Here is a 16,292-nt window from a genome sequence, read left to right on the forward strand (position 1 = left end):
GTGCTCTTGAGACAGAAAATTGATCAAATTCAAGTTTCTAGAAATTTTTTTCTTTGTCTTGGCAGCACTTTTGAGATATTTTTATTCAACGACTTGAAATTGCATTTCATTTAATACTTAGTCTATATAGTTGTATGTACATTGATTCTTCATTCAAATATATAACGGAATCCTTTTGTGCCATCGAGTCTTAAAAGATTGTATAGCTCTAATGAATGCAATGGAATTATACGAGTAAGTGATAGGACAAGGAAGGCTCAGAGGCATGGGTGAAACTAATAAATCGTTGATTTATATTGTTTGCTCGCATTAAACCCAAGTATAAACATATACGAATGTGCAATGTACATATCTCGAAATTATTTTCAATAATCGAATCCCGTTTTGTTTGTTAACCAGTGAGCATTACAAACTAAATGGAGAAAAACAATGGCATGGCTGATATCTAAAAAGGTTTAAAGGGTTTGCTTTAACACAAGATTTATCTTGCACGTGCAAAAACATATATAAATATAATTAAGAAAAACAAAAAAATATTTAGCAATTATCGTAAGCTTTCCAATTCGACGCATATGTGAAATGGGTTGGACACAACTAAAGTGCTTGTAAATGCTTAATAATTTTCTTAAGATAATTATAAGTCTCGAAACTTTAGGCATTTTTCCTGCATAAAAGAATACATAAATACATACTTATACTTACATATAAACAATAAGAAGTAAAACTTATAAAAATCCAAACGTCCAAAGTTGTGCATGCAAACAAACTTACAAAAATTGTGAACAAAAAGTCTTCAAAACTGTTTTGAGCACTGAAACAAAACAAATATGCGTACATATACATAGATACATAAATGCATTCATACATATATACCAATTGTTTGCTATTAAAAGAACATGTAATAAGTATTTTGATAATGTTTGAAAGCTCTGCTGGACAAGAGAGGTTGTAATTTTCATGGCGCAATTAAAAACATATTTAGAAAAAAATAAAATTAGAAAAACAATGATTGTATTTGTAGGCCATGGCTTATACTTCTTTATCTATCTGTGTTCAGAAATTCAGTATTTCGATTAAGAAGCCCAATTGACAGGTTCAACTTGCATATGTTCGTTTGTATACAAGTAGACAAACCAATCATACTAAAAAGGTTTCTGATTGCAAGCCACAAGATAATGTAATTAATATTCAAATTAAACTATATTACATACAACAAGCGGGAACAACAACGACGATGACGTAACTGTAATACAACTATATTACATACATGCATACATACATCCTTGTATAACTACATAAATATAGAATGAAACTTGTTAACATGCAACATACATACATATGTATTCGATTAATGGGGAACGAGAGCGAGACACGTATAAGAGATATTGGAACAATTAGCAAATAGTCAACTGAACCCAAGTGTGCTTCATGTATGAATTTATGTTTAGATACGTGTATATACGTATATGTATATACAAGGACAAATGTAACATTACCATGCATTCTTGATTGAAGTATTCCTAGTTAAACGTCATACAGAATTTGCAAAGTAATCTTAACTATTGGTGTCTATATTATATTGAAAAGATTCTATAGTGTGTGTAAATCCAACATGTGAAATAAAATGGTATGTTTTATAATATGTGGATTCCGCTATCGAGATTTTTGAGAAAAATGTCATACCTTTCATCTTTATATACCTATATACATACATATTAAGTGCTTAACGTGATAGCTACATGCACACACACATATTACTGTAAAATCCTACCATTACCACAGGTAATACGCTTGGATGTTTGTAAATCAAGAGACACTCACACTCCGGAAAGTTAAATTCTTGAGGAAGTGCCTTAAACTCTATTTGAAAGTCAACTTAAATGACTTTCTCTAGTGAGTGAAATACGTTGTTTAATTTATTTGTTTAGCTCCCCCTAATACATATACTATACATTTCCTACTTTCATTTTCTTGTACTATAGTTCCAATATCGATGCACATTAGAGGGCAATGAAATGAAACCAATACCAATGTGTAGATTCTGCTAACAATTAAATTAAATTGAGTTATGTTATGAGTTTCCCAGTTTCTAATGCTTTTATAAAGACTTTCAAATGCAAAAAATATGCCAACTGATTCGAGAATGCCTTTGAAATATTACAACAATTACTAAACGTATTTCGAAGATTAGCAGAAGGTATATATAGTACAAGAAGTCAATTTTACTTTTAATTGGATGGTACTCGGTAGTATAGAAAATGCCGACGCTTAAGTAAAAATTGCCAACAAGAATCTTCAGTTTAGGGAAGATTGTTTCACTGAAACCGTTTCTAACTAATACTCTGTAACTTTCACCTTATGCTCTATAATACAAAAAAGTGCACAAATGAATATAATGATATCAACAGGAATTCTTGAAAAATGTAATACTACTTCTATCATCTACGAGTAAATGTAAAGCCATTGTATTCCTATAATGCTTCTCTTCCCCTGTGTTGCTATTGGGAAAGCCCAGTGCTTTTACCTGCGTTCTTGTGTACTTTTTATCTTCGAAGCCTACTTGGGTACTTTTTACATTCTGATTGCGACTATAATTTGCTTTTTTTTAATGAACATAAACATTTTGGACGAGTTTTGTACAGCAACCTTAAAATGTTCATTTTATAAACATATGTTTTTGCTCAAACCTTAAACAATACAAAAATTGAAGTGCTTTTGCAGCAATTTAAATAATTTTCCGATTTGTTTACGCGTTTTTGCATGTACCCTAACCGAGAAGACTTGTTTGGACTATGAAACAATTTCTGAAAATGTCGTTCAGCTCTGAACCTATCAGGTTATTTGAGAATATCGAATGTTAAAGTAAATATTGGAAGCATTTTGAATTTCCGTTAATTGCCAAATATCGAAGATCATTTTAATGAAATATTTCATAGTCGGAACAAAAAAGAGAGATAGAATGTAATTGTGCTTAAAATAGTGTACTAGTGTTAATTGTGTAAGACTTGTGGATTATAAAAATATATCATTAAACTATGAATAAAGCAACAGAAATTGAATTCGTATCGTACAACTTTAATTATCACAGCCAGCTTTCCAATAGAGAAGCTCAATTCTAGTTAATATCCTAATCGTCTTTTCGAGTTGTATTTGTATTCCGTTCTGGTTGAACACCACTATGCCTCGTCTCCATATGCCGTTGTAGGTCGCGTCTTCTAGCCAGGGTCCTTGGGCAAAGCTGGCATTGATAGCCGGCTGTATCGGGCTCGCCCGTTCCACAGTCAATTGCTCCACTACTTGGTGAGTTTGTCTGAAGATGTAGGCGTACATGCTTGTTGAGATTGCTGGGATCGCCAAACGGACGTAGACAGAATTTGCATTTAAGCGGCTTGAAGCCGGTGTGGGTACGTATGTGGATCTTCAGGCCGTACTTTCGGGAATATACCTTGCCGCAGTATATGCAGAGGTGTCCCTGCTTGGAGGCCCCCATATTGCTAACAATGGCCTCGATTTGTGCGGCTGCATTGATCGGATTACTCGAGGGGAGGCTCATCAATGGTGCTGACATAGAAATCGGAGTAAGGTACGGAAGTGACGCGCTGGTGGTGATCGTTGGTAGACCTATGAGGGACTGCGCACCGGGCAGCGATGCCAGTGTGGTTGCTATGGGTCGGAAGGCGGAGAAACGTTGAGCTGACAATGATGTTGTTGCTACAGAGGCGGGAGGCGGTGGTGGAGGCGTATGTGTGGGCGATATTGAGGAAGCTGATGATGCCGGATGTGGTGGGGAATGCTGGATGGCTGTCAGCGCATGAGAAACAGAAGAAGGCTGCGGTGCCTTTAGGGCGCAGTGGAGGCGAAACCACAGTATATCAATGGCGCTGTGACCACAGCCCAGTGCTAGATGTATTTTAAGCGGATGTGGATGTGAGAAGGTGAGATGGCAGAGGTTGCAGGTGTAACGGTTACTGTCTGGGGATATAAGAAAGATAAGAAATGTTAGAAACAGTATGGAATAATAAGAAAAGTAATTAACGACTAAAAGAAAAGGTGAAGAAACTAAAGGAACAACTAATATTGAAACATAAGACACGACTAGACATGAAAATAAAATGCAACGAATAATTAGAAAAACCTCTTTTTTTCTCGACGAGGCTCACCTTGTATATTTAATGGCGTCAGAAATGGTATGCCCATGAGCAGAACCAATTCTTCTCCAAACCAGGCGACGATCTCCTCATCTCGCGCCACATCGCGAACAATGCGCACGCGCACCTGCCCCGCATGGAGCTCGAAGAGTGCATTGAAGCTATAAATATCCTCTGATAGCTTCAACTGCCGCATCAATGTGGCGGACATGAGGAGCTGACCATCGGTAAGCGCACAATAGGCACGTGAATTGCTACCACTTGCTGGTGGGCTCGATACTGCGAGTAGGGATGCCGGCGGCACGCAAGAAGAACACGCATCCTTGGGCATGTACTGGGCGGTGTAGACGCCTGGACGTTGACTACCGCCCATCTGGCGTTTGCTCGCCTGGGTGACAACTACACTTGCCGCTGTCGTTGTCGTCGTGTTGCTGGTCATTGTTGACGTCACACTGGGCAGGAACTGCTCAATGCGAAAGATCATGCTGGCGCTTCGTTTCTGTTGCTGTTGCGGCTGGTGTGCCTCCCCACTATCTCGATTGTCCAAAGTATCCAAATGAGCAGCCGTGTGCGTGTGCAAGGCGGGCAGCATAGCTCGGTAAAGACTTTCCTGAACTGGACTCGTTGTTGCTCGGTCGCATTCGAATTTGATTCTGCGGTCCAATTGGAAGGCGCTATTGCCTTTTATACCACTGCCTGGCGGCGCGTCCTGCAGCACGTGTTCGCCCCTTTCGGGTTTATCTCAATACCGCTCGCCTGTTGTTTGGATTTGTTACGGCTTGCAGAGTGTCACAATACTGGGCTGGACGTCAAGTGCAAGAATTCCCAGCGTTCTAACAAACATAGCTACGCACTTTGCGCCCGCACGCACTGCTTACCCGCTAACCAGCCAACCAACCAACCAACCAACCAACCAACCAGCCTGCTATCGAGCCAGCCAGTCAGTCAGTCAGTCGGCTTGACATCCCTTTTGATTTTGGTCCACATGGTGGTTGGTTGGTTGCTGTGTGTGGCAAGTGCAACATCATGTCCCAATCACTAAGCTAAGCTAAGCTGCAGCAAGTGTGCGTTTTCCTGTTCGTCCCGTCGTCCCCGTCATCATCCTTTGCCAAGCGCGCAATTATTTGTGAGCCTTTTTGGCTTTTTGCAGGGCGCAAGCAAAATGTTTTAATTGAAATTAAACGATCGTTTGTTGGCGGTACTGTTGCTGTTGTTGTTGTTATTATTATTGTAATGCCACCATATACAAATCGCATTCGTTATCGTCTATGTAACTCCACCCCAACCCTCTACGAATGTGTGGTTTGGGGTTGGTCGTGATTTCACGGTGCAGTATCAAGGTAGCCAGGCGCCCAAATTTTCAAAACTTTCGGCATTACCTACTACGTTTATTAAAATGGATTTGTGATCTTCAACTACGTGACGATAGGCAAAAATAATAAATCACATTTTGACTAAATTTGAATAATATTCGTATGAACAAATATCGACAAAAATTTACGGTTATTTCATTATTTCATAGCCCATTAATTAAAAAAAAGAACATACGAAAACAGTGAGGATGTCTGAAAAATAGAATGAATTTCTCATCTGAAGTATCAATACTATTTTGATGGCTTGTATTTTGTTGTTATTGGGTGACATGACAATACATCATACTATACTACAGCTCGCTAAAACCCATATAGTTTTAATAAAAATAACAAAGCTCTGAATCTAAGCCCTGCCTTTTTCAGCTTTGGTCAGTAAATTTTCCATTTGGCTTCGGCGTCCGGTAAAAGGTGTAGGGATTGTAAAAGGAGCCTTCAGACACGAAGTATTATTAGAGTATCAAATTTCTTGGCCCTTTTAAAATTGAATAAATGTATATTATATTCGTTTGTATTATATAAGTAAGTTAGGCTTAAGCTTAAGAAATCCACAATTTAAAATCTCAATCATCTGGGCGCCCAACAATAATTGCTTTGAATGCGGCCCTGAACTGACACAAGCTCGAAATATGCCACAGCGTTAATGTTTTCATCATTGCGCTCCGATCAACGGGATTGAAGCGGCAAAAACATGTGTTGCCAGTCACACAGCACGCGTCGTCGTCATCCGCTTAGGGGTTGGACCGATGCGCAGTCTTCACCGGTCGGACAATTGGCAATCAAATTGCATTAGAAGCACAAGCCAATTTCGGTTTGGTGTTTCCTAGTCGTAATAAGTGGGCAGCATGATTTCAAGAGCGTTCAAAATTTATTTAAAGTAGCAAGCGATAGCAAAGAAATAGTTCAATATAAGGCAAAGGCACTTAATACACGTAGCCCCCATTTGCAGAGCCACCGCCATCGGAAGCCTGGTTGTCATCACAGTCGTGACAGCCGCCACTGGCTGCCAATTTGGCAAGTGCTTCCTCTATTTCTATTGGAATCGGTGGCGGTGTAGGGAGGTGATCGCCTTGCGGCTGAAATCCAAATTCATCGGCTATATAGGTTACCATTATCGGTTGACCCTCCGGACTGGTGTAGGAGAAGAAGCCTTCAGCGGTTTGAGCTTCCGAGCCCTCTACTCCAGCATTTTTGAGGTAGCCCATCTCTTCGACCATTATTCCATTCCCAGTTTCATATTCGTACTGAAAAGTTGTTGTAGTTGCTTAGATAGTCTGTGGAAGGAATATAGCGTAGTTGCTTACTTTGTAGGAGCCGTCGGTATTTACTTTCGACTCGAGTTTTATGATGGGTATGATCTCGATAGCCCCGGTGCCACCAGCCCCACCGCCACCATTACCATTGGCTGGTGGGAGGTAAGCATTGCTATTTCCATTGTTTCCATTTGGCGGTCCATAGGTATTGCTGGGCGGTTTTGGAGGACTTCCATTGCCAGCTTTGGGAGGTCCATAGCTATTGATGGGCGGTTTTGGAGGACTTCCATTGCCAGCTTTGGGAGGTCCATAGCTGTTGCTTGGTGGCTTGGGAGGACTTCCATTGCCAGCTTTGGGAGGTCCATAGCTATTGCTGGGTGGTTTCGGAGGACTTCCATTGCCAGCTTTTGGTGGTCCATAGCTATTGCTTGGTGGCTTTGGTGGACTTTGGGGTAGGTAGTTCGCAGATGGAGTATTTGGTGCTGGCGGCTGCGTGCGTGGATATCCCGCCGGCTTTGCCGCAACATAGCTGAGACAGAGCAGAAGAAGTACACCTGTGTGCCGTTGCATTTTCACTGCAATGGTCTGAGGCGCTGCTTCTTTGCCACGTTTTATAAAATACGCAGTCCGGTCCATGCTTGCATTTTATTTTGACCACGACCTGTTGAACCGAACCAAATAAGCACGTACTCTCGGAAAGCGCAATTAGCAAAACTAGGCCAGTACGAATGCACTGGCAGAAATTAAAATTGAATAAGAATAATTGAAATTTGAATAGCAGTTCAGGTAGAAACATTTTTGGGGCTTAATAGTGTATTTATTTTAATTAAATTATACATTGAATTACAAAATTCAAAATACCAATTTGTTTATACTGAAAAGCAATGCTTTTGGTTTAAAAGCATTTTCTGCTGTTATCGGGTGGGTGGCGAAAAACTCCTGCCTTACAAGAAATATAAATACTTTTTCTGCAAAGTTCCCAACTTCTATTAAGTATATGTTGTGACCTTAAGAAGTGATTTTTGAATTCTATCATACATTAAAAGTACTATATTTAGAGCGCTACTGGGGTGCGGCTATTTATTTATTTATAGAGAAACAAATTTTAAACTAATAACAAATGTGATACTTCGGGAATTGGGAATTAAACAACGGAGAGAAAGGAAGATTTCGTTTGAGAGTTGGCGAGATTTAGACTTTATATACCCAACTATATATTATCATAAGATTATCAACGCTTAATAATCAACATTATTGGGCGTTTTTAAATTGAGTTCATAAACAAGTTTTAATTTTCCATTTCCTTTTTACTCGTTAAGCAAAATAATTCAACAAATCATCAAGTTATGGCTTAAGTGCTTGAGTGCCTTAGAATCAATAGCAAAAACTAATAATCGGCCGATCAGGCGCCCGCAACAATTGCACATTTTCCCATATTAAGGCTGCCAGCCATGCATGTGGCTAATTTATCATCGATGTCCATCTAAATGCTTCCATGCGCCCACAAATGCATTTGGCTTTTGTTTACCTAGCCACGCACAAAAACTTAATCTGCGTACATCCCCTGAAAAAAATTGCAATCAGGTCTCGGCGCCCTGTCAAAATTCACTTTATGAGTCCCAAGCCGAATGCGGGCGGTTTGGAAAGGGTAGAGTATTTGCAATGAGTGCGTAGCGAACCGATGGACCAACCGATCGGCCCGAAGAGCTACCAACAGTTGTTGGTTTACGCAGCCGGTGCAGCGCTTGGTGTGTACAGCAAGTGCCAGTGGTGGTTTCGTTTGGTGGCGCGCTAGTTTGGCTTAGTATTGTCGATAGTGGTCGTGGTGGTGGTGGTGTGTGGCGGTAGTGATGGTGGTGGTGGTGGTGGTTCTGGCTATCATTTGCCTTCACCTCAGCCCGCGGTGTTTGCATTTTGTCGCAGCTGACGCAGCATAGTACGGAGCAGAACAGGTTCAAGTTCAAAAATCCACAAAAATCCGCGCAAGCCTGGGAAGACGTCAGCTGCGTGTCGGCACATTACAAGTTGTACAAGCTGCAAACGACATTGCGATTCCCTGGGCCCGCTCAATCCCCCAGCAATGATATTAGTGGCATTGGCATCGACATCAGCAGCAGCAGCAGCAGCATCGTCAGGGACGAGCCCGAGCAACCCGATAATAAACACACACACACACACACACATTTCCACCAGTCTCCCAGCCAGCCTGAAGGCCGCAGACAAGGACAAGGCCAAATACTGGCAAAAAGTTAATAGACGATTGACTAAGCCGGCGCCCCCTCGTGTGGCTTAGCACCCTTGTGCAGACGACAGGTAAAGTGCATTAAGCGCTTTGAAATGGACTGCCACGGAGCCGGTCGCGCAGGTGTTTCCCTGCGCATTACGGATTGTAATTGTTTTTGCATGAAATGCTCGGCTTGTTGGCTCTGCTAACTAACTAGTACGTTTTTAATCACAATATAAGGGTGGCTTTCATAGGTTGTAGTTTTATTTGATGTCTATTGCTTTAATAAAAGAAATATTATTTTTTCCTATGCATATTTGATTGGTTTTAAAATGTAAAGAATTAAGTGAAAACGTACCTACTTGTATTTATATCCATTATCCAAGTGCAAATGCAATTCTAGATTGGAGCAAATGTAGCTAAAGGCCATTCATGGCGTGGCTGTTTATATCTGTCCGTTCTTCTACCGAACGCAAGAATTTTAGTAAAGATTATAAGTATAATTGATATTTATAACATATGCATACAATTAATTTAATTCCTTTAAGGACAATATTTTATAAAAAAACATATACATACATAATTGTCATATTTTGATAGTGGAAAACATACCAAATTTTGGGGAGCTTTTTAAAATGTTTTTTAACTTTCAGAATCAATATTTTTGAGTTGGGCATGCTAGCAAGCCCGTCATTGTTAATAATAAGATTTTTTGTCTCTATAGAGCACTTTAAGCAACAATTACTGATCCATAAATTTCAATAATCCTTTTAATCCTTAACGGTCGTAGAATACTTTTACAACGCATGTTTTTTCGATAAGCAAACATTTACTTATTTGGCTTGGCTCCTATGTAAAAAGTTCTACCGGTTTCTGATTTTTTCATTCATTAAAACAACATAAATTGTTTGAATTTGAAATTTGTGAAACTAATAAAGAAATTAATTTATTTTGGTCTAGTGTAATTAATATTTACTATGGCGATTTATTATTAGAGCTAGAAATCATAAAAATTCATTCACTAAAGAGTCTTTGCAAGAACCATTAATTCTCATCTATTTGAAACAAATAGTAAATTTTTTGCACTCCGCATTGCTGAGCCAAGGTTTGTCAAGTAGCGCTCGCATTCGGTTTAGAATAAAGTTGTGCCATAAATTATGACGCAACCCTATGTGGACAACAACAAGTAGCTTGATGATGGCAGCGCGCCGGTAGACAAGATTTTGTTTTCAGTTTTAAGAGTTCTTGGCGCAAACATTTCGGTCCGCATTTTAGTTGGAATTTAAAGACGATTGTGAGAACATCGTTATTATTTAAAGCAGCGCAGTTTATTATTTCGCATTTGAAATCAAATAAAAGACGCAAAATCGCAATGAAATTGGTTTGTTAAATGAATTCAAGCTTTTTGCGGTGTTACTCACATTAATTTTATTTCATGACAGCTATCTCTATGCTTATGGTCACTATCTTTGGCATGGGCGGCATCATCAGCGGCCATAGAAAAGACGAATGAAGGACAATTAGACAATGGTGAGAAGCACGAAACAATGCATTTCGGGTAAGAGCGATTGCTTAGCATCTATAGATTTGTCATTAATATTATTAACTTTGCAGTTTTGAAACTGAAAACGGTCATCAGCGCTCCGAGAACATTACCTACATGATCAAATCGACGAAATCAAAAGTGGCGGAGGATGAAAAAGTTTCGGAAAAACCAGTAGAATATCGTGGTGGCTATAGCTTTATATCAGCCGATGGTTATAGGTATCAAGTGCTTTACAAGGCGAATAGCAAAGGCTTTCAACCCTATGTGACAGCTCATAAGATAAAACCAGCCAATGAGCTGGAAAAGCAGCCGGAAAAACAGTCGTCGAAGCAGCTGGAAAAGCAATCTGAAAAACAGTCGGAGAAGGTGCCAGAAAAGCAGGAAAAAATTATCAAAGAAGAGGAACAGCTAACACCAACAACATAGAAGCGTTACTTTCTTGCAATTAAATTCAAAGCACACTTTTTCTCAGTGTATTAAGCTTAGATTAAGCTCAAAATGGTTGCTTGCTACGCTAACCCAAGCTAGGCTAAGCTCAAGTAAAGTTTTTGTATACGATTCGGCATTTCGACTTATATGCATTTTATAAGTCCACTCTTTAGTTTTCTTTTTGTTGCGTGTTCGACATATAAAGTGGAATCAACATTTTTACAGCAGGGCCCAGAGCTTGTGTATGTTTGGTTCGTCTTCGCTCTTTTCGGTTTCGTTATGCAAATCTCTGACTACCACAAATCAACACTAAATACATCCATCGATTGACCAATTGTTGTTGCGCAGCAAGCTTACGCAGCAACTTTTTGTTTTGGATCCAATCTCATTATGTTTTCCATGTCTCAGGCTTGTGGAGGGTTTGCAAAGCGCCGTCGAAGAGCTGCGCTTCATTTCGAATGTAGCATCGTCTGACACCTGTTGCACATTTAAATCATTTGCCATCAACATGCTGCTGAAGGTAAGCGTTGAATTTGAAGCAGTTGGAGAGAGAAATTCATAGATGTTACCAATTATTCTTGTGGCTAGTGTCTTTTACTGTTGGCCTGTTCTTTAGCCGTAGGCAACGCTTCATTTCCACCCGGCACAGTTTTGGACATACAATTGGGCAATGTGATAGTTGAGCAATTTATCTATCTACCCACTGGCAACGGTTACAAATATGGGTGAGTATAGTCGATTGGGCTAATATTTTTGGATTCCTCGTGTATACTTACTTTCTGATATATTTCAACCGTTCAGCTATGGACTGGCAGATGGATCGAGGCGCGACGAGGTGGGTATTATACTCACTGGGGACACTCCACAACAGGATCAGGTCAATGCCAATAACTATAAGCGTAATGAACGTCCTCCGAAGCGTCCGGGCGTGAAAAATCGCAAGCTGGCGCCAAAGTCGCTGCAATCGCTCGCAGGCTAAGCCCCAATATGGAGGTCCAACCCATTTCAGTGATCATACGAATTTTTCGATCCCTTCTACTGGCATTTATTAGTTTACGCATTGATTAATTAAGTTTCGTAGGAGTTGTTATTGTTATTACATATAGTTAATAAAACATTGCAGTTTTGTATTTAATTAAAACTTTTTTTTGCTTTCGAAATAATAAAAACATGTAAATCAGTTAATACATATAAAATATTAATGGAAGCAAACAAGTTTATTTTTATAAAACCAAAATAAACGCCTTCGCAAGACCAAAAGCTAATAAGTGATAATAAAATGCAAGAGTATAAATCATACCTTTTTCTCTCTATATAATATATCAATTGTTTATCACTAAACATCGTTGTGCAACATCAGCTTGATGGTTTTTAATTTACAGCACAAAAGTATGCTGCACATTTTTAAAAACTGATCACCTTTCGTGCTTGAAACTATGCTTTCAGCCCCCTCCCCCCGACAGACAAACACACAAATAATTAATATATCTATACTTGTATAATTATAAAATGCATAGCAACAATTTGATAAATGTGACTGTCGAATAAATTCGATGTCAGCTTAAATTGCGCTAAAAAGTAACACATTCATCAGCAGTCTTTAACCAAAGCAAAAAGTAAACTAATTTATTTTTTGCATCCATTATGAAACAAATTTCAAAATTTGCATGTGACTACAAGTATAATAAAATGTTAAATTCGCAACAACCTTCAAATTCAAAATTGAGTTTGTTTATCTTTTTTATTTACCTATAAAAGTACGAGTATATCGAGCAGAAGTTTTTTATTTATTGTCTATACATAGAGAAAATACTTGTATATATATATATATATTAGCATTTAAAGTAGTATATAATTGTTAGTTTTAAAGCAATTAGGGCCTTTAGTCATACTATATACTTTTGTTGAGATCATTTGTAGTTTATGCATGGCTAAAGCGATTACATATTTACTATATACATTTACAATATAAATCTAACTTATTTATATAAAATATATTTTGCGATTCATATTGGTTTTTATGTGGCTTATGATTAGTTTTATTTATCCATGTCTTTTGTTATTGTTGTCTATTGGGATGTACTGGCTACAAGTGGCTGCTAGTATGGGACATTCGATTAGTATTTATTTGATAGAATGCACAGAATTTAAAAATGTTTTTGTTCGAATAATATGGGTTTGTGAATTTTGTGTGTCTCAGTGTAAGTTTTCCAGTCTTGATAGTTCTTTGTATGTTACATTTTTAGTGATCAATGCGATCAATTTTCTGCTTTTTGCTGCTGCTCTTACTCTTGCTGAAGGTAGGTATCAAATATTTAGTACAGATTGTTCTCTTTTAAAAGAGAGTGCTGTTGAGTAAGTAGATTTCGATTCGCGTATATCTAACCATTCTTATTGTCGGTAATTGTGGGTTTGTGGTTTCTCTGGTGAAACTGTCAAAAGAGTTTTGAGGCTGGTCATGTTTTTATTGTATTTTGGGGCATTTGTTTAAGCGAGATAATTCGTATGGCTTTGAAGATTGTTGCATCATTATTTACTAATTATTGGTCAACTTGGATATTTTTAAAGATAATATTAAATTCGTGAATTTTCTGGTTAAAAAGTCTTATTTTTTGTTAGTTTTGAGCGGGATATTGGACTCTACTCAATTCATATTTATTATATTTATAATTTAAAAATTTCAAAAGTAAAATAGCTTATTTGTGCACTTGTTGGCATCGAAATTTAATGTTAATTTAATTTCAGTTGTTAAACCCGTTTCATCGTCTCTGTGGCAGACTCTCCCAGCACCAGCAAATTAAAAAGGAAATACGCCACATAAAAGTCTATTGCGAAGTGCACCGATTTAAATTAAGAATAATAGTTCAACTTATCTGGACTACTTTTTATAGATCAATGAACTACATTAGATTTATAAACAGGTTCTTATACATAGTAGGTGGGGTAGCACAATTATTTGAATGCCTTTTCTATGTTTTATGTCGAAGATACAAAGATGAATAGAAATGTGTGAATATGTTTAAGTGTATAAACATGCATAAGCAAACACAAATAATCAAACATATATAAAAATATATATGTATGAATTTAAAATTGCTTTAAGCCGGTTTATTACGCAACTATCCCAGGCCGTAAACAAAGCCCAGTCGACTAAACGATGCATACGTGCAAAAAAATTTGCATAAGCAACAATAAGATTATATTACACGCACTATTCTGAATGTTAAATGCCAGCAGAAGTATTTTCGGCCCGAAAAACAAGTCCATCAACAATTTTGAAAACATTACCTTTAACATCGAGGTGCTAATTTTCGGGTCCCACATAGTGCCATCACCGTCAACGTCGCAGAAGTCGAAGTCGAACACGAAACTGATGGTGTGGCTGAAGATTTTGTTAAAACAAGAAATTATCGAGCCGAAGAGCTGAACGCCAACATGAGACTGAGAGTGTCGGACAAATGGACAAAGATGAAAGACCCAGCAAAGCTGCTCACTAAACTCCCAACCACAATCGGTAGCGGTCGAACAGCTGCTGGAGCTGACCTTGAAGACGTGGTGGTATACGAGTATGAGGAGAAGCGCGAAGCCGACAGTCGCACTTAAATGCTACGTATAGTATGTAGTACCAAGTGGTTTGTATGTTTGACGTGGTTTTTTACGGACCGAAGTGTGTGCGTGTATTGAAAGCGACAGCACAGAAAAAAATTGATGTAATGACTCTGATTTATGTCATTTGAGTAAGGGGCGCTGGCTACTCGTAAAGGGCAGGTGTCAGTCAGTAACTACTGGGATTGTGCAATTTGAATATCAATCGATGCATTTGCGAGCTCTGATGGCTATTGATTTACTAGCAAACTAGTCTGTGTATGCCACCCACATTCTCTTTAAAACACATAAACATTTTATTACAGATATCTCAGGCACAGCATCAAAGAGTGTAAAGTATGCAAATCCCATAACATATCGTAACTAAATGCCAACACAATTTGTTAATTGCAACGTGCTGCAGACGTCCTCCAAAACAAACAAACAAAAAAAACACACACACACACACATAACAACAAAAATATAGTCAGTGGCTTTCGAAAGGTCGTAGGTCAACTATGAATGAATATTTGTTGCGGTTGTGCACGAGGAAGCCAATAATAATGATCGTGGTTTCCACATTAAAAATCTTAATATAAACAAAACTTGTGTTTTTTGTTGAAATTTCACAAATTTTCGCAAATCAAACCAAAAGCAACCCAATTTGTAAATACCTTCACATTATATCTACGTGAGTTTGTTGTTGCAAGTTAGAGAGAAAGATCAAAATTGGACTCAATCATCGTTAGCGACAGAGTAAAAACCTTTAGCTAACTTAATAGATCAGTACAAACCTTTAGCTAACTTAATAGATTAGTATACAAGCAGCAACATTAAATGTTCTGGTCCGCTCACATGTCGACCACTTTTTCAAAAGAATGAGGGAAAAAGCAACGTACGGATATTTTATGGACTCAGTTGTTCTGTCTTTTAATGTTGGTTGACGCAAACAGATAGTTGTGAGATAATTAGTTTGTTGAACATTCCAAAATTTGTCTATGGTTTATAATTCAGAAGATGGCGACCAGTCTGTGCTGGAACAACTTGAAATGCCCCCAAAATGCCTGTCTTTTGATTTGTGCTTAGAACCGAATAATATATTTTATGAAGCTTCAGATTTTCATGAAGTACTATACAAATGTTATAACTAACATATTTTTGCTTCGCTCGATCATATGATATATACATATATGATTAAATACACCTAGATTAGGTTAAGGCATTAAAACATCCACGCCACCTTCTGCTTGTTACATAAAGTCAGACTATTTATTGAAGAGTAGTATACAAAATATTCACAAGGGTTGTTTTCTTTGGGTATAGAACAAATCACTATATAGAATATATATTCATGCATACTTTTCTGTCATTTGTTTTTGTGTTCCCCACTCATTTTTCCCATTTCAGAAAAAAAAAATCTAAAGGGTGGAAATTCCATAGTTATTTGTCGATTTACCTCCGAAAATTGGCAACAAATGGCTTCTTAATTGTTTTGTAATTAAGTGAAATTTTTTAGCTTTTAGAGACACGAATTAGGAATGAAATAAAATGTTTTTTTTGGGTATAGAACAAATCACTATATAGAATATATATTCATGAATACTTTTCTGTCATTTTTTTGTGTTCCCTCATTTTTCCCATTCCAGAAAAAAAATCTAAAGGGCGGAAATTCCATAGTTATTTGTCGATTTGCCTCCGAAAATTGGCAACAAATGGCTTCTTAATTGTTTTGTAATT

At 38.0% G+C, this 16,292-nt stretch overlaps 4 protein-coding genes across 4 annotated transcripts; 2 read left to right on the top strand and 2 right to left on the bottom strand.

Annotated features, from left to right (window-relative positions):
- Nucleotides 1-3,127: 3,127 nt before the first annotated feature.
- Nucleotides 3,128-4,740, bottom strand: LOC115632679 (sal-like protein 1). Its single transcript, XM_030529912.1, has 2 exons — nt 4,157-4,740; nt 3,128-3,968 (listed from the first exon to the last, which is right to left on the bottom strand). Exons 1-2 carry the CDS (start codon nt 4,738-4,740, stop codon nt 3,128-3,130), a joined length of 1,425 nt encoding a protein of 474 aa, XP_030385772.1.
- Nucleotides 4,741-6,441: 1,701 nt separating this feature from the next.
- Nucleotides 6,442-7,407, bottom strand: LOC115632680 (pupal cuticle protein 20). Its single transcript, XM_030529913.1, has 3 exons — nt 7,043-7,407; nt 6,823-6,943; nt 6,442-6,762 (listed from the first exon to the last, which is right to left on the bottom strand). The coding sequence occupies exons 1-3, from the start codon at nt 7,405-7,407 to the stop codon at nt 6,442-6,444; spliced, it is 807 nt and encodes a 268-aa protein (XP_030385773.1).
- A 2,960-nt stretch (nt 7,408-10,367) lies between these two features.
- LOC115632681 lies at nt 10,368-10,967 on the top strand. The gene is made up of 3 exons (XM_030529915.1): nt 10,368-10,376; nt 10,438-10,553; nt 10,610-10,967. The coding sequence occupies exons 1-3, from the start codon at nt 10,368-10,370 to the stop codon at nt 10,965-10,967; spliced, it is 483 nt and encodes a 160-aa protein (XP_030385775.1).
- A 494-nt stretch (nt 10,968-11,461) lies between these two features.
- LOC115633022 lies at nt 11,462-11,949 on the top strand. The gene is made up of 3 exons (XM_030530346.1): nt 11,462-11,490; nt 11,559-11,695; nt 11,772-11,949. The coding sequence occupies exons 1-3, from the start codon at nt 11,479-11,481 to the stop codon at nt 11,947-11,949; spliced, it is 327 nt and encodes a 108-aa protein (XP_030386206.1). The 5' UTR covers nt 11,462-11,478.
- The last annotated feature ends 4,343 nt before the right edge of the window (nt 11,950-16,292 follow it).

The sequence above is a fragment of the Scaptodrosophila lebanonensis genome, unplaced genomic scaffold (assembly GCF_003285725.1).
Source record: "Scaptodrosophila lebanonensis strain 11010-0011.00,11010-0021.00 unplaced genomic scaffold, SlebRS2 tig00001415-arrow-pilon, whole genome shotgun sequence".
In the NCBI taxonomy this organism is placed as follows: Eukaryota; Metazoa; Arthropoda; class Insecta; order Diptera; family Drosophilidae; genus Scaptodrosophila; species Scaptodrosophila lebanonensis.